General features: G+C 32.9%; 1 protein-coding gene across 2 annotated transcripts in view; it reads left to right on the top strand.

Annotated features, from left to right (window-relative positions):
- The window catches only part of LOC140446250 (uncharacterized), a 38,979-nt gene that overhangs the window by 17,315 nt on the left and 2,014 nt on the right, over positions 1 to 19,650 (top strand). For both annotated transcript variants that reach the window (XM_072538798.1, XM_072538793.1), the window contains exons 6-9: positions 4,116 to 4,290; positions 8,599 to 8,761; positions 11,168 to 11,279; positions 16,326 to 16,444. In XM_072538798.1, the coding sequence (XP_072394899.1) occupies positions 4,116 to 4,290; positions 8,599 to 8,761; positions 11,168 to 11,279; positions 16,326 to 16,444 (569 nt within the window). The remainder of the gene's footprint in view (positions 1 to 4,115; positions 4,291 to 8,598; positions 8,762 to 11,167; positions 11,280 to 16,325; positions 16,445 to 19,650) is intronic.

Raw genomic sequence — 19,650 nt, 5'->3', positions numbered from 1 at the left:
AGTGATTACTCTTATCAGAACTGACACATTACATTGAGTATAAACCACTTTTTCTAACCAATTTGCCGCTTCACTCAAACTACACACGCCGCCATCCGTTCTCAATGATCAATCTTTCCAGCCTCACTTAAAACTGTCACTATCAACTGCTCACTACATATTTTCCACAACATAAGACAAAAAACGAAAAAAATATCACAAATTTGACGAAAAATTTGGACTAACCTGAAACCAACTGCCCCTGACAGTGGCCTCAGCGACAGTCATGTAATTATCTTTAAAATTCATTCGCCCAACTTGGTCTAAACAAAGCATATAAACGGGAATATTTATTTAACGCGCAATATTAGGCGGCTTAAAGATCAAAGAATACCGAGGAAATATGCATCTGTGATATATAAACAAACTTAAAAAATGTGTTTATTTTCAACTCGGTGTTTATTATCAAACTTATATTTTTTAGGTGTTTTAACTTGTACAATAAGAAACAGAAATACATGGAAAATAATATTCTTCGGTGTTTTAACATATACGGGATGGGGTGATTTCAATACATATGAAAGAATTTTAAAATGCTACAATATTTGCCAATACTCTGTAGCCTAATAAACTATAGATGGATAAAGATAAAGTCACACACAATGAAAATTTGTGAGAGAACTGTAGAGAAAAGTTTAAGAAGAATAACCAATGCATTACTGGTATACTGGGAGCAGAGGACCGTTCATTTATACCGTCGATGGTGACGAGTTCTTCTCTCTTCTTTTTAATGTCAACTTTCCAACGCAGTCTCGTATTAAAATGTAACCGCAGGTATATTACAAAATCTGCAACAGGGATCAGTATGTTATCCATTCTAATAGGCTGATATCGCTCCCTTTTATAGATGAGTTTCCTGCACTGATTTTGTACCATTAATTTTAATTCTCAATTTTTTGTCCAATAATTGATTTTATTCACTGAGATCTTCAATTTTTGTAGCTTTTCATGGTCTTCTCCAATTGATCAAATAGCTTGATCGTCAACGAAATTCACATCTTTTTCGATTTCTGGAATATCATTAGTCTCTGAAGATCCTGTTTAAAATTTAAGATTTTAATCATTGAGAATATTGTTTTGGTAGTACTCTTTTTAGTTTGTGAATGAGGACTTTATGCCATATTCTAGAGAAAGTTTTAAGCAGCATCAAGAAAGCCGGCTTTCTTTCTTTTCGGTACTTTTTCTATTAAATTAGTCATTCTTTGTATTTAATTTAAGTTCAAATGACTTTCCCTGAAACCAAACTAATGAAGTGGTATGAAGTTCCTTTCATCTATTATTGATTTTAATATTTTCAGCAATAGTTTTTTGATTATATAGTAGACTCCCTCTATAACGAGAACTGAAATGGCAGACTAATTACCTCGTTATAAGCCGATCTCGGTATATCAGAATATAATAATACTGTGCATACACATGAATATGTAGTTTTCTAAACCATTAACTTCCTATAGTGAAGCCATTCGGAGCAATATAAGATGCTAATATATTGTTTGAATGGCGTTTTTGAAAAAAAGTTATTTACTTTTTTTGTCAATGAAATACATTACACAACAAAAAAGAGTTGTTTACTTTTATTGTCAATGATATACGTTAAAACAAAAAATCTGTACTTAATTTTTTTCCAACTACATAATGTATAAAGCGTATTTTTAAGTATAACATAAACTATTGCTTCTGCAATTTTAAGAAGTCTGTCATTTTTGACTCCTTTAAATTGTCCAGTATCATTCTATCTATCATAATTTTCTAAAGATGTGAAACAGTTGTATTTATTCATTGTAAAGAAGTTTATTGCGGGCGGCAGCTAAGTTTATTGAGGGGCCGTTTAAAAAGGTATTTATTTATAGCCACGGTCGGGCCAAAAACGTAAAAAAACACGTTATTTTCTCTCGTTATAACCAAATTTGCCTCGCTATGGAGGGTTATAGTTCAATAGAAATTTCACGGGACATCTAATGTATCTCGTTATAAGCGAAACCTCATAATCACCGTGTTCGTTATAGAGGGAGTACACTGTATTTAATTTTGCTGGCTTTGCTATCATTATGACTTCTGCAACTTTCCAGTAAATCGGTACTTACTTAAGTCTGAATGATGCATTTATTAAGTAAGTAATTTTCTCTTTTTCGGCACTTTTCTAGGACTAATATTTTCATTTATCCCCTTTTGGAATTCTTTAGGAGTTCTTCTTCTTGAGGTGCCTATCCGTTTCGGATGTTGGCGGCCATCATGGCAATCTGTATTTTGCAAACTGCTGCTCTTAAAAGATTTGTCGTTGTTGTGTTGAACCACGTTCGTAGATTTTTCAGCCAGGAAATCCTTCGCCTTTCTGGTCCTCGTTTTCCTTCTACTTTTCCTTGTACTTTTCCTTGAAGAATTAATTGCAGCAACCCATATCTTTCGTTGTTCCTCATAATGTGATCTTTAGGAGTAACAAATTTAATTTCCATTTCATCTTGGTAAATATCAGTCAGTTCCTTCAAGGTCATCTCCCTTGTTTTGTTGGTATGTGATTTTTTAAAGTTCTGCAAAACGTTTAGCTTTTGTGTATGTTTTTTTGCATTTCTTATTGGAAGGTTGTGCATGGTGGGTTTTTTGTCCCTTGTTAACATTTTTTTTTAGTTTGCAGTAAATTTATATATTCTTGTATGAAAGGGCGCCAAATTTTGATTTGCGCGGTCGCTCAAAACCCAGAACCAGCCCTGCCTCCAGCTTATAGTTGGAAATAGAATAGGTATAGATACTATGCTCCTTTGACCATTTCAAAAGGGACGTGACAGTTTTGTCATTGCCAGAGTACCGCTACATCTCGTGATGACTTAAAATCCCCTACGTACATGGCTGTATGTTCGTAGGAATTAAGCAGATGGGCAGGCCAGGTAATGGTGGGAGTTTGTAGGTATTGGCTATTGTGATATCGCTGATTTTCAGGGATATCTTTTGGATGTTGATCTTGGTAGAGGTGGAAAATAAGGATATATTTCCTATACTTGTACGTACGTGTATTGAGCGGTGTGTCTTTTTTGAATTACGAGGTTAACATCATTTTCTTTTAAAAATTTGTGAAGAATTTGATATTTTGTTCTGCTGATCTCTTCTATATTACATCGGTAAATTCGTATACTAGGTTAGAGTTCTCTTGTCAACTGGATCTCATAAGATCTGTTTTTTGGTAGTGTCGTTTTTGAATTCTCTCTGACTCCATTAAATTCTTGTCAAGAGATCTGAAGATTGTCAGGCGTGTCTTGTATTAGTTCAGTAGCATTACCCAGAGTGCACGTGTAATATTTTACTATGGACGCCAACTAGATTTATAAAATCCTGAAGGTAGATCGGTCGGGATATACAGAAAGATATATGAATAAATAAAATGAATAGATAAATGAAATAAATTGTCAAATTAGTTTTATTTCAAAATCGAACAAGGAGACCGAAACCGAAGCAAAGATGAAATAATAATGTTTAAGTGGACTTAAAGAGTATGAAGATAAAGGATTGAGATAAAAACAAGTAGAATAGAGGAAAATGGAAAGAGGTAATATGTACAATAATAATGAATGGCTTGATTAAGTTTACTAAGGCTACACTAGGGTTTACAATCTACTTCAATTGCTATCGACACTCACTTCATACTTTGGTATATTCTTTCACTGCAATTGCCATACTAGCCAATGCGTTTTGATCCGGTTCAGTCTTCTTACAAGTCTCTCTGATGACGAGTAGACACTGAAACACTTATAAGAGAATGATAAGAGACTCAAATTGAATCGAAACGCAACCGTCTATATTTATTTATTTTATTAGGTAATAAATAATTTTGGGAACGACTCTGAATCAGAATAGTTTGTGATTTGGTATATTACTTGGTAATAATTTTATTGTATGATATAAAATTGTAATTTTCAACACTAGACCTCCAACACTGGTCCAGTTAAATAAATAGTAAAGATTTAATGATTGGAAATATTTTATTCTAAAAATTTGGGTTCATAAATCAAACTAACTGATGATGATGACATTTGAAATTCTAATATTGAAGATTTCATTATTTTTCAAATACGATTGTTTTTCAGTACGATTGTGTTTTTCAATCCATAAAGAACATTAAGTTTCACGAGCTTACTTTACACCCTTGTTATTCAAATTGTACCACTCACCAATCGTGTAAAAAACAGTCCCAGGAGATTCTTAACTCAGAAAATTGTGTAGAATTGAGACGATTGCGTCTGTCAACCGATGTTTTTGATGGTGAGTATACTATAACGTAAAGTAAATGAGGTTTTAAATAGGTTATTTTAGTAATACGAAAATAATAATAATAATAATAACACTGTGTGAGAACAACATTACCGCGGTATCAAGGGGGAAGAGGACTTATGGATATAGGTGAGCAATTGAATAAACAAATTGCCAATTTAAGAACTTATTTTCAGGTACAGGGCTGAGACATCTACTTTACATCGAGCAATTTGCGCAGTAGATGATACGACGCCGCTTAAACTGAGGGAACAAGAAATGCGCATAAACCACCTGACTAAGCAAGACAAAATGCGCGCCTGGATGAGTAAACCTCTGCATGGGCTACATCTTAATGAGATCATCCAAGAATATGTCGACAATACAGCGTCGAACTATTGGTTGACATCAGGAAAGATGTTTCCCGAGACTGTGGGTTTCCTACTTGCCATTTAGGATCAGGTTATTCCAACTAAAAATTACCTGAAATATATTGTTAAAGATCCTCAAGTCCAAAATGACAAATGCCGATATGGATGCCAAGCCCAAGAAACCATCCAACATCTTACCGGTGGCTGCCAGGCATTTGTCGGTACTGATTATAAAGAACGTCATGACTCAGTAGGAAAGATTATCCACCAAGAACTAGCTGACAAACTGGGACTTATCCAAACCGACCATCTTCCTTATTATCAATACGTCCCTGATAGAATGCTTGAAAATGACAACTACAAGCTATACTGCGACCGCACTGTGCTTACAGACCAACCAGTGGCCCATAATAGACCCGATCTCATACTAGTTAATAAAATTACTAGGCAAACAACACTTATTGATGTGGCGATACCCATAACCAATAATTTACGTGTTAAATACAACGAAAAGATCGCCAAGTACAGAGATCTAGAAATACAAATCAGGAGACAATGGAGAATGGAAAGTACCCAGGCGATACCTATTATTCTTTCTACCACTGGAGTCATCCCGAAGAGCCTCCTAGAAAACATAAAAAAGCTGGGTCTAAATGAACATCTATATAAGATTATGCAGAAAGCTGTGTTACTTTCGACGTCCAGATACGAACGAAAATTTTTGGGAGATACACCGACATACCAAGTCACCTAGGACTCGATAACATGGAAAGAATCCCACCAGAGCTCAATCCTTTTGATACCGTAGGTATCTGGGATGAGTGAATTTTCCCCTTAGAGGGAGTGTGAGCCGTATGGCTAAATCTGGAATAACACTGTCTGGGGTAATTGCGGGGTGGATTGAGTAGCTCTGCGGTTACCACAGCCGGTCCCAAGCCCGGATAAAATGTGGATGGTGATTGGCAAGGTTAGCAAAGAAACAATGTACAGCCTTGGAACCGGATTGATACTATGAAAATGACCACTGCAAGAAATAAGGACAAGAGAAAAATATCCAGAATATGACTATGCCGGAAATAACGACGCTAATCACTATAATGGAATTGCAATCGTAGTCACAAAACAATTAGATCAATCAGTAATAAATTATATTCTCATGTCTGGCAGAGTAATTCTAGTGAAATTTAATTCAAAGCCCTTCATTACCAACGTAATTCAGGTCTATGCCCCAACATCATCCAGTAATGAAGATAATTTAGAAGCATTTTACAAAGATCTTAATGATGCTGTAGATCTTGTCAATGCAGCAGAAAATACCATAGTCCTCGGAGATTTTAGCGCCAGAGTCGGCAAAGGACGTTGTTTGAATATTGTGATCGACTTGTCCAGTTCTGCCAAGAATATGATTTCATTATATCGAATACTCACTTCAAATTACCACCGAGAAGAGTCTACACTAGAAATCAAATGCAGAATAAAATTATTAGAAACCAAATCAACTTCATTCCAATAAAAAATCGATTTACAAACTGCATTAAATCAGCTAAAACTTACCCAGGTGCTGACATCGGGTCTGATCACAATCCCATAGTCGCTGTAGCCCATTTAAAATTAAAAAAGGCGATAAAAAAGAAGTCTCACAAAAATATTCATATAACATAACTACATCAGTTTGTTAAGCCTTTTATTGAAAATTTTTCTAAAGGTAATACATGGCCGTATCTATAATAAATGAACGAAATATTAATACATATGAACATCACAATGGACTACCAAAAATTAAATGTCATATCTATCTATAGCCCCGAGGACTGCAAACCCAAGGAGGAACGAGAGGCATTCTACGAACAATTGCAAATCATCCTGGATGAAATACCTCATGAAGAACCCTTAATTCTTATGGGTGACTTTAATGCACGAATCGGAAATGAAATAGTTCCAGGAGTAAAACAAAGATTTAATGAAAACCATGTTAACGCAAATGGAGAACTCATGGCTAATCGCTGTGCTTTTAAGCTCCAGTATAAATATACATTTGAAAACTCCAGGGGGCACAAATCTATGATTGCTTTCGGAACTTTAAACTCAGCAGACGCAGGGAGTGAACACAAACTAGTACTAGCAAAAATTAGAATGAAAATAACACCAAAATATTTTCTACATTAAATCACCGAGGAAAAATGTACCAAAGGAGACTAGCACAGAAGATAAAGCTGAAACAAATAGACGACATCGAAGATATAAACGCGAGCTGGGAGAAAATTAAAAACAACATTGACGAAGCAGTAACAGAAGCTCTAGGAAAACGCAAAGTCATACTGAACAAAAGAAACAACAACCATACACCATGGTTCAGAAAAGAAATATAAGAGAAATCTAAAGAGAAACGAGAGGTCTACACGAAGTACAAAACATCAAATACTCCAGAATCCCGAGACACCTATAGAAGAATACGAAATGAAACAAAGCAGTTGGTAAGAAGAACAAAAAATGAATCCTGGGAACAGTTTACAAAAAGGATGGAGAGCGACTTCTACGGTACGCAAAAACAAATATGGAGATTCATAGGAAAGAAGTGGCAGAATTGAAGGAATACAATAACATACCAGCAAACGAATGGGAAAGATACCTTACGGAACTGTTTAAAGGAAAGGAAAATAATAATCAACACAATAACTTACCTGAATTAAGACATGAAATAGAAATCAGTTTTCAGGAAGTAGAGATAGCGATAAATTCACTCAAAAATAGGAAGTCACCAGGACCAGACGGAATAACCAACGAGCTTCTAAAACACGGAGGAGAAAGTATAACCCTAGAGATGACAAAACTTATACAAAAACTAATATTGCAATGCAGATACCAGACGCATGGAGAAACAACATAATGATACCAATGTTCAAGAAAAGAGATAAAGAAGAGAAAGAGATCAACATATATATGTTTTATAGACTTGACAAATGCTTTCGATCGCATCCACGTCAAAGACGTCTTACACCCACTATATAAAAGAAACATACCAATCAATATTATACAAACCATCGAAAACATCTACTTTCATAATCGAATATAGGCAAAGATAAATGGAAAACTAACACAGTGTATACCAGTACAAAGCGGAGTCAGACAAGGTGACTCGTTAAGCCCACCTCCCTTTATTATAATAATGGACGAAATAGTACAAGCAGTACGTAAAGGTCATGGTTACAGAATGGGGGACAAAGAAATCCAAATATTATGTTATGCAGACAATGCTGCATTAATCGTCGAGACAGAAGACGAGCTCCAAAGATTAACACACATCTACAATACAACAGCCAAGAGATACAATATGATAATATCAGCAGAAAAAACCAAATGTATGACAACATCTAAATACCCACTACGATGTAAAATCGAAATTGATGGGAAAATAATAAAGTAGGAAGCAAGGGTTAGATATCTGGGAATAGATATAACTAGTTACAGATATGTTGAAGAAGAAGTACGACAACAAAGCTTAAAAGCAAGTTAAGCGGCGGGATCTCTTAATGACAGAATCTGGAAGAACAAACACCTAAGACAAGACACAAAAACAAGAAACTATAAAGCAGTTATTAGACCTATATCAACATAAACGGTCTGGAGGAGGAGGAGACAAGACCTGACATTTAAAACGAGACGACTACTAGAAACAGTGGAAGGAACATATTAGTAAAATGGCAGAGGATAGGATAGTAAGAATAGCATGATATAAGTTACCAAATGAAGAAATATTGGCAGACCAAGAAAAATATGGTGCGATAATTTAAACAATTTAGTAGGCTAATATTGAAAGAAGAAAGGAAGAAGAAGATCTATAATGAATGCGAGGAAAACCATATTATGATCTCACAGAGACACTAACCTTATCAATGAAAACAGCCAATTTTGGAATTTAAAATTATTTACATCTTATTTTTTGTTTTAGAATGTAAAAAAAATCCAACTGAAACGAAAGTAGATTCTTGCGAGGTTCCATTTAAGAAGAGTCGAATCGGTGTTTCAGAAGAAAGTGACAATAATTTTTTTGAACAGATTTCTCAAAATCTGAAATTCCTAGAGGAACTGGAAATAACAGCTGGTAAAAAACGGTATGTTTGATATTTATTTGTACCTGTTTCAAACGAAAGCATATATTTTTAATTGATTTCTAGAAAATTGTTGCTTTTTCGATTTTTAAAAGTTATCTTCTCTTTTCTAATCTTTCTTGTTGTTCCTGTTTCTTTTCTAGGTTTCTAGAAAAGAAACAAAATTCTATACCTTACATATTCGATAGTTATAAGGAATTTGTACATGCTACAATATTAGTGCATCATCTTTCTTTCCATGATCTCTCACTTCAATAATTTTGTCTCATCTTAGACTTCCTTTATGAACTCTTCTTTTTTCTTTGTTCTCTCCTATAGATTAGAATATTCTTCTTCCTCTTTATAGGCAATTCTGCTTGTTCATTATCGGATTAATACCTCTATGGAAGGTTGTCACTCCATCTTTTGCGCGGTCGTCTGATACTTTTTCTGCCGATTGGTGACTAATCTCTTGCTATTTTGACGCCACGGGTCTTCTCCATTCTGCTTATGTGGTTATTCCATTCTTTTTTTCTATTTTGTGTCCATTCATTTATACACTGTACGTTACATTTTCTTGTAATGTCTTCACTTCTCTTTCGATCTCTCAGCGTTTTTCCTGTAATTCTTCTCAGTACTCTCATCTCTGCCGTTTCCAGTAGCCTTTGCGTTGTGGCTGTGTCGGGTCTTGTTTCTGAGGCATATGTCATCATTAGTCTTAAACTGGCTTTATAAATTCTTGACTTCATCTCAGTGTTAATGTGTCTGTTTTGCCATATAGTGTTATTAAGTCATCCTGCCCGTCTATTTGCTTTTTGTATTTGATCCCTCACTTCTTTCTCCAGGTCTCCATAGATCTTCTTCTTCTTCAGGTACCATCTCCGCTACGGAGGTTGGCAATCATCATAGCTATTTTAATGTTTGAGGCAGTAGCTCTAAAAAGTTGTTTTGAGCTGCATCCAAACCATTCTCTCAGGTTCTTGAGCCATGAAATTCGTCTTCTTCCGATGCTTCTTCTGCCATATATCTTTCCTTGCATTATGAGTCGCAGGATGCCATACTTCTCGCCCCGCATCACATGTCCGAGATACTGTAGCTTTCTTTCTTTAATTGTTAGTTCAACTTCCTTCTCTTTACCTATTCTTCTCAGTACTTCATTGTTCGTAACTCTATCTACCCAGGAAACCCTCATAATTCTTCTATAGGTCCATAGCTAGACAGTGTAATTCCCTGGTATTTTATTTTCATTACTTGTTCAATACTGATGCCATCAATTTCTATTTTACGTCTGGTTGGTTCTTTGCTGACTACTGTTGTTTTAGTTTTCTGAGATGAGATTGTCATATTAAATTCTTTTGCTCTTATGTTCTGTGGGCCAGTCTTTGCAGACTATCTTCATCTTGGGCTATCAATATTGCGTCGTCTGCGTAACAGAGTATTTTTATTTCTTTGTTTCCCGTTCTGTATCCTCTTCCTTTGTTAACGCTTTTGATAATTTCATCCATGATCAAATTGAAGAGCATGGGGGTCAATAAATCCCGTTGTCTTATTCCGCTGCCTATTTCTATAGGTTCTGTAAGTTGTCCATCTATTCTGACTGCCATTTTGTTGTTTTGGTATATGTTTTCGATAGTTTTTATAATATTTATTAGAACTTCTCTTTTATACAGAAGATGGATTACATTTTTGAGTCTTACTTTGTCAAACGCTTTCTTTAGGTCAATCAGACACAGAAATGCTGGTCTATTCTAGCCTAGTGATTTCTCAGTAATTTGCTTTATAACGAATATTGCATCTGTACACGATCTTCCACTACGAAAACCCTGTTGTTCATCTGCTAAACTTATCCTCTTATGTATTAGCACTTGTAAAGTTTTATCTCCTTTTGTGAATAGTAGAATTAGTTCGCTCGTTCTCCATTTTTCCGGTATTTTATTGTGTTTTATAATTTTATGTATAACAACATTATAGTTAACAACATTATTTGTTCTGTCATTGCTCATTGTCATTGATTAGTATATTGGTAATAAAAATTGCTTATTGAGATGCTCATACTGTAACCATTGAACTTCCCTCAGACACGTTGGGTGCCAATGGGTAACAATATAACTACCTCCGAAAGTTGGGAGCGAATGTAGAACAATAAAACTCACAACTTTCTTTGGGAGCCAATTGTGAGGCCTAGTTTAGCTCAGTCTCTCAGGTGTGAGAACGTCTTATCTTTAATTGGCGAATCGAATTTCAATTTCTAATTGAAATTGAAATTTTAATATTAAATTAAAATCAAAGAACTTATTACTTCTTTACTAATATTCAATTAATTTTAAGATACCCCTCATATTTCTATGTATAGTGTTCCGGATTTATTCATAAAACAAATAAAATAAACGTTCTGTATTAGTTAGCTTTATCGGTTTTTTTTGTTTACAGAAAAATATCTTCGTCCATCCTAAGCGCCTTTGGGTATCTACCGAACTTCAGAAACCTGCAGCGGCTGTCAATGTTCACGCTACCGTTATTGAGCGGATCATTTTTGCCAAAGGTAATTTCAAGTGGTTTTATTTAAATCTAGTGCCAAAACTTTTTGAAAGTTAGTTTGAAATTAAAAAAAATGTAAAAGAAACTGATTAAAAAAATTAATTTAACTTCTACCTATAATTTGCTATCTTATTTCGTGTACGAACTACATTGCTCATAAATCTTAGTTTAAGTTAAAACAACTTAAAATTAAAATACAGCACAGTAAAATTGTAATAAATAAAATACATTCAAATAGATGTAAGTCTATAAATAAAAGGTGTCTCATTGATTGGATCGCACCTCATAGTACAAGATCCCACTGCAAGATCACGACGTTCATAACGTAGGTAATGAAATTCACATTTTTAAGTACATTTAACAATAGAAGAATACATTAATAACAGATTGTCAGTCAAAAGGTGGTCACAAATAGTTTCAATTCAAATTAATTTTTTAACCAAAATTTCGTTCATTTAATGTTTTTTTAATATATGGTCGCAAATTAGGGTTGCCTGTTGCTAGCAACACGGGATCTAACAGATAAAGTGTAACGATAAATTTTTTTGCCTACCATAGGGTAAGATTATATGGGGTAGAAAATTGGGGACAGAAACTACTGGGGGTGGAGATAAGGCAAGCAAAATAAACGATACTGTGCGGACGACACTCAGGGGTTAATTGGAGAGCTGGGGTCGTGGATAAGTTGAATGACAAGGGGGTTGGATTGGGGCAACTACAGAAAAATGAAACAAAGGGTCATGAATCTCTTGGGACAAACAAAACAAAAGGAAACAGGAAACACCTCTAGTAATTTAATATAGGGCGCCACTTGAGGTGCCTAATTATAACGATTACAACAGTTAGTTCTAACTATCGAAATAATTATTAAAAATGAAAAACATATCTTTCCAAATGAAACTCAAAAAAGGGTTAGTTAAAAAAATAAACAAAATGTTTATTTTACAAAAAATTAAAATCCACAAGGAAACTAAGTTCCTGTAGCTGGCTGTATACCATGTATTGACCTTGGCGAATGATGTTTTTACTCCTTCATAAAAGTGTTTTAAACAACGCAATAAAATAATAGTGATTTACGTCAAAAATTATTTCACGTGATTGTTCTGTTATCACCTAACACTTATCATGCTTATTTTTTTCTACTTACGCTAATGACGGAGTGGATAACTATGTAAACAGGGCGCTCGGGTCGAATCGGTACGAAAATAAGGATCTGCGCTGGATCTTCGTAACCGGTGCGTAGACTACTTACAAAATCTCATGAACTTGACTCACTCGTTTGGTGACTTCAGTATACAAACGAAACGATGAAAATCGGCAATAATGAATAAATTTTTCTGTGGTGCGTTTTCACTGCAAGACAGAGTCGAACTAGTTTATGCATTAGTAAAATAGGTGGAGTATTTATTGTTTTGAAGTTTTACTTCTATACGCGCGCTCCACGTTGGAAATTTGTATGGGAGTGAATCTGTGAAATCATTACATATGTAAGATAATGAGTAAGAGAGAGGCAGAAGATATATTTTCTCTCTCTTCCTCTCTCGAATATAAAAATGTTCCTTTTGTATATATAATTTAATATATATATATATATATATATATATATATATATATATATATTATATAAAGATATATATATACATATAATATACATATAATAAGATATATTATACATATAATAAAATATTTATTAATATTATTATTTATGTGATATGTTTTGTATTATTTATTAAATGTTCATAATTATATTAGTCTTTTGGTTTTTCAAAATAATAATCTCAATAAATCACTGTATGATCCAGAACTGTCAATTATGAAATTTGTTTGTGTCATGTCCTCGGTAGTATAGTAGTCAGTATCCCCGCCTGTCACGCGGGAGACCGGGGTTCGATTCCCAGTCGGGGAGGACTTTTTTATTAATATTATTACATTGTCATTTTTAAATACTTATGGATATTGCATTTTAATTTGTATTGTATTATTATATGGAATTATGTTGCACTGTATTGTAGTGTATTTTTTTATGTATATTATTGTCATTTTTAAATACTTAAATATTGCAGTTTAATTTGTATGTGTAAAAAAATTTTTGCATTCAACTCCTTTCATACATATATGAAAATAAAAATTTACATTTTCATCAAAATATTGATTCAATCCTTCATTGTTAGTAAGTTGTTATTAATTCTGTTTCTCTTTTTGCTATGGCTTACCTATAGAATTACATATGTAATGATTGTGCAGATTGACTCCCAAATAAATTTGTAACGGCGAATGCGTGTATAGAAGTGTAACTTCCACCGACAGTCCCACTGGACTGCCACATCCGTTTTTTTCTATTAAGTCTTTATACAAAAAAGTCGTTTGTAAGACTTTATATTTAGATACCAAAAATGTAAGTTAAATCATGTTTTAAATGTTTATTTTAATATTTGTAAACTTTTTTTTTTCTGAAACATAACTGATATTTAATACCTTATCTATTATCTAAAATCAAGTAGTTTTATAGGGAAAGTAATAATAAAAACGTCGTACAGAGCCAAGGGAGGTAAATTATCTTTAAAGTTTATCTCAGAAAGTACGGTAAAAAGGGGAATTTAGGATGGTGAAAACAAGCCATTAACTTGGTTGCTGAACGTAGTATCTTTAGAAATAAGTTATCCAAAGGTATTTTTTGAAAAATATTTCTTTTATATGATTCATTTACTGTATTTCTATTCAAAAATAAACCACAGTTCGGTAGATATCGAATCTCAGCAACAACTATACCTATAACTAGCAACATATATATTTTCAAATCAAAATATTCCAAAAACGGTACACAGTATCGAGTTTTACCAAGAGTACCTTTTTCGTGTAAAATTGAATGATGTTTAAGTTTGCTTGAAATTTTGATTAATAATTATACTCTTAAAAAAGTTATATTGACTAATACTTAGTACGATCCGTGTAACTAGCGCCCTCTATGAGAATCAGATATAAAAACAAATTCATGGGATGTATCAGCTTCCAAAACATTATCGTATAAAAGTCCATTACAATGTTGCCAGTAGTTTCGGCAAAATCGTAAAAAATGCGTTTTAAAAAAAGCAAACCCCAATTATTTTTCAGTTTTTTACCTACCCTAGGGACGGGGCTACCTTTTTTTGAAACTCCCTGTAGAACAATTAAGGAATATAAGCAGACTGGAACAGTAAGATGGCCTAAACAATCTGGCGGTCGACCTTCTACACTTACAACCTATGATGAAAAAGTTAAAACATATGTACGACAGATAGTACACAGTTTCCGTTTCAAGAATGAAATGCCCACTTTAAATAAAAATGGAAGTGAAATTGACAACCGGCCAGATCTTCCAAATATGTGTCGTTCGTTATTATATATAGTAAATAAAACGTGCAACACAAAAAATCTTCATATTGTGTCTGAGACAATCAATTAGAAGATAAAGAGCTTTATTTAAATGTACATTTTATTGTTTTGAAGATACTTGAAGACAAGTCAAAAAAGTAGTCTCATCGAACGTGATGATATAAGATGGAGACTTAATTACCTAACTTCTATAAAATAATGCAGAAGTGAAGGCAAACCCATTTATTACCTTGACGAAACATGGAAAAATGAAGGTCACACCAAAGATAAAGTGTAGGTAGACACTGGCATAAAAAACCGTAGACAGGCATTTATTGATGGGTTGTCTACTGGTTTGAAAACCCATCGGGGAATGAAAAACGCTCATAGTTTCACATATTGGGTAAGAGTTAGGTTTTGTTAATGCAGGACTCTTGGTTTTTGAGGGAAGAAAGACAGGAGATTACCATGAAGACATGAATGCATCTGTTTTTGAAAATTTGTTTAGTAATATCTTGCTATGGTCGAGACTGGACAAACATGATTGTAGACGAATTATTCCATGTTGCAAAAGACAGAGAAACTCTTAGAAATGTGGTCGCCAACCTCCGTTAATGGGGACGGCATAGGAAGAAGAAGAAGAATATCTTGCAAAAATTACCAAAAACCTCTCTTATTGCATCCGATGTCAACAACATCAAAAAAGAGTGATTGCAAGAATGGTTACAAATAAAAAATATTCCTTTTTAATAAAAACATAATAAATATGTAACTGATGAGATGGCTAAAACAAAAGGTCACATTGTACTGCGGCTGCCTCCATATCATTATGAGTTGAATCTCATTGAGAAAATTTGGGTCCAGGTGAAAAATGAATGGCCATTAAAAAACACATTTACAATGCAAGAGATAAAAAATTCCTGTTACAAGCTCTTGAGAATGAACACATTGGCAAAATTGTGTTAATTACATCCTCAAAGTAGAAGAAGAAATGTGTAAACTAGATAGCATCATGGATCATGTAATAGAACCATTAATAATTTTAATTGGCAATGCTGACAAGATGAATAAATTTTATCTACAATGTAATTTTAATTTAGTTATGATTTATTTGAATTTGTATTTAAAAAAATTAAAAATATAATTAAATGTCTATGTCTTAATTAAAGCATTAAATTGTGCATGGATTTGTACATCAAACAGTTAGACAAAGATTTGAAATTTTCAAGTAAGACAATAAAGTGAGGTAAAATCAAAGATATAGTAAATACTGACTTTGTAAAAAAATTTCACATTAAATTTTTTTCAAGCAACCTTTTTTGTAAAGACACGCTCCTGTTTATTTCCATTAATTAAGTTAAGTGCCATTAATTTCAATGAAATCAAGTTTTTTATCTGTGAAGTTGTCCGATACTGATTACTGGATGGTTAACCAAAAAAGAAAATGAATCTGGTGACATTATTGGGTGTGCATCTGTCTTTTGAGTTCACTCCTTCTATTTTAAATACAGAGTATAATTTTATTAAATTCTATCTTAATCCGTGCTTATCCTATCTAATGCAAAATTCAAACGTAAAACTTTGCAGTTCATGTGAGTATTTCCAAGGTTCATGAGGTTTTGCACCAACTCTAAATGGCTTATTTTATTTTTAGTCTTTATTTGTACATATTTGCAAAATAATTTATTTTATATTTTAGCTTTTTCAAGAGTGTACTCAATTAAAAAGTCTGAACATCGAAATGAGAGTGCCAAATTTACCATTTATGACTAACTTATTCAATGGTTTAAAACATGCGACACAATTAAGGGATCTGAGGTAAATATGCCGAAATATATACAACAATTTTAATCCGTCCGCGAAATCACTGTACTGTAATAGCATATACTATGGCAGCTGTTAATAAATGGGACTGTGGCGGCGATAAACGAAAACGGTTTAATAATGTTTAAAAAGGGATAATTCCCGGTAGTTGGCTGTATACCATATAGTTAAAAAACTCGAACATCGAAGTAAAACACTTCTGTTGTAATTGGTATATTTAATTAAAAATTAAATAATTAAATTTAAAAATCCAAAATGGTCAATTTCAAACCGTTTTCGTACTTATCAGTCCATCTTCAGTGAACCTAAAAGTAAGTAAAACCACTAAATTAATAAAAACGTAGGGTAAAATTTTTGACTATTATATGAAAAACTTGTGGTTTGTTACTTACTTTGTAGTACTTACAAAATAACCTCAAATCCAAACAGTGGTTGAGTTTCAATGGAAGAAACCATATTTGAAAGTATTAAATTGTATGGTAGTAGGCTGATTGCCAACCGGGAACATAAGTCCCTACTTGAACAAGTTTTTATACATCCAGAAAGTACAGAAGTTGAATGCCAACTAACCTGAGATGCCGGAAGTGATAATTGACTGTTTAAGGTGACAATAACATTTTGAATAATATTGATAGTACAATTTATTAAAAGTAAACCATGTCAAGGACCCATATGTTGGACATATATATATATATATATATATATATATATATATATATATATATATATATATATATATATATATATATATATATATATATATATTTAGATTTATTTATTAAAATTGAGAAAATAGTTATTATTAACATAGAAAACCAACCCAACTTTTGACCATCAAATTTTCAATTAAATTCGTTTTCACTTCATTCACCACTAACATTACTTTATTCACACACTATTAGTTATAATTACATACAGGACATTATAATTCCCCCAGTTCTAAAGTCAGTTTTCAATTCGTAACAATTTAAGTTTATAGTCAATTCATAAAATATATGTCCAACATATGGGTCCTTGATCTGGTTTACTTTTAATAAATTGTACTATCAATATTATTCAGAATGTTATTGTCACCTTAAACAGTCAGTTATCACTTCCGGCATCTCAGCTTAGTTGGCATTCAACTTCCGTACTTTCTGGATGAATAAAAACTTGTTTAAGTAGGGACTTATGTTCCTGGTTGGCAATCAGCCTACTGCCATACAATTTAATACTTTCAAGTATGGTTTCTTCCATTTAAACACAACTACTGTTTGGTTTTACTACAGTACTACAAAGTAAGTAATAAAGTTTTTCAAATAATAGTCAAAAATTTTACCCTACGTTTTTATGAATTTAGTAGTTTTACTTACTTTTAGGTTAACTGAAGATGGACTAATAAGTCCGAAAACATTTTAAACTTCATTCTTTGGGATTTTTAAAATTAGTTTTTAATTAAATATACCAATTAAAACAGACGTGTTCTATTTCAATGTTCGAATTTAATAATGCTTGCTTTCTGTCCTTTGCGCTAGTCTAAATTTGCAAAATAAATCTTCCGAAATTTTTCAGAATCGTCCTGAGGTCTAGACATGTTACGTACATATTTTCGATCATTTCGATTACCGCAAAGCACAGAATTAGATAATTTATTAGTTTATTTTCGTTTATGTCGTCTAAGTAGATGCCATCTTGGAAGGTGCCAAGTTAGTGGAAAATGGACAGATACGTCTTGTCTTATTTACACATAACCCTGGATTTTGAATTTGTACACACGATACGCATGACTGATGGCAGACAAAAAACTTGAAATCTCCATAACATGCTGGTGTTTGTGAATTCAAACACAAAGATTGACAACACTCCCAGAGCATAGACTGTCTTATATACCTACATCTAAGCTGAGATTTATTTAGATATACAAAGTTTTGTAATAATAAATGATATTGGTACTAAAGTGAGGTGCCTTTTAGGTTTAGTTTATATATATATATATATATATATATATATATATATATATATATATATATATATATATATATTATTTTATTGACTGTTTATTATTTATAGTTTATACGGACACAAATATAAACAATAACAAGCTTTTGGCTAGCGTTAATCATAACTTACTCAAATATAAAGGTACATTCTCATTTATATGTATAGTCCATTTCCATCATATTGATAGCACATTATGTATGCAAATCCCTAAACTGTTGATACGGGTGACTCAATGAAAAATAGATATTTGTCAACAAGTTTACAGAAGTATATAGGAAAACAATTTTAAATTGAGTATGACCACCAGGTATAAAGGTTGAAGCAGAATAGAATACAATAGTTTTGAGGGTTACTAATCCCTAAATAAAGTTGCCAGTGTCGGAGTGATGGAGATTAACAGGTACTAATGAATTTGCAAAAAATGTAAGATGTTTATTTTATTGGTTATATATAAAATAATTTGTGGTCGTAACAGGGGCCGATTTGTAAAAAAATGAATATTATTTTAATCAAATTCCATTTCAGATTCACTGCTTTCTTCAGAATCTAAGGAATCTTCAACTCCAATGTTAATTATTACCGGTTCCAGCATTGCATCAGTCATATTATCCAAATTCCACATTTTATTTTCTTCCTTGTGAGCATGACTAACAGCATTTTTCCAATTTTCTGGAGTTACTTTTGATAAGGAATGTTCTAATAATTGTTGTAAGTCTTCTAATTTAAAAGTTTTGTTGTTGCGTCCGACTTCACCCTTTACTTGAGACCATATATTTTCTATTGGATTCAGATCACAGTGGTATGGGGGTAAACGTAAAATAATTACATCACGGTTTAATGCCATTTCATCAATTATATATTTTTTATAAGTTGCTTTATGTTGCCTTACAATAGGTAATAATTCCTTTTTTGTCGAATTCTCCTTGTACTCAATTGCGTGTTTATCCAACCATTCGATTATCTCTCCTTTTTTCCATGCCGTTGTTGGCAATTTTTCTGCTAGTCTTGAATGGTAACTAGCATTATCCATGACTATGACAGAATTTTTTACAATTAAATCCAACATTTGCTCAAAATATTCTTCAAAAACGTCAGCAGTCATTTCCTCGTGGTAATCTTTGGTTAATTTTGAGGCAAAACTTAATAATCCACCATTGACAAAACCGTATTCGTTTCCAATATGGGTTATTATGAGTCTGCGTCCTTTTCCAACGGGAATA

Source organism: Diabrotica undecimpunctata, chromosome 1, assembly GCF_040954645.1.
Source record: "Diabrotica undecimpunctata isolate CICGRU chromosome 1, icDiaUnde3, whole genome shotgun sequence".
In the NCBI taxonomy this organism is placed as follows: Eukaryota; Metazoa; Arthropoda; class Insecta; order Coleoptera; family Chrysomelidae; genus Diabrotica; species Diabrotica undecimpunctata.
The sequence above is the reverse complement of the archived record's forward strand: the minus strand, read 5'-3'. Positions and strand labels throughout refer to the sequence as shown.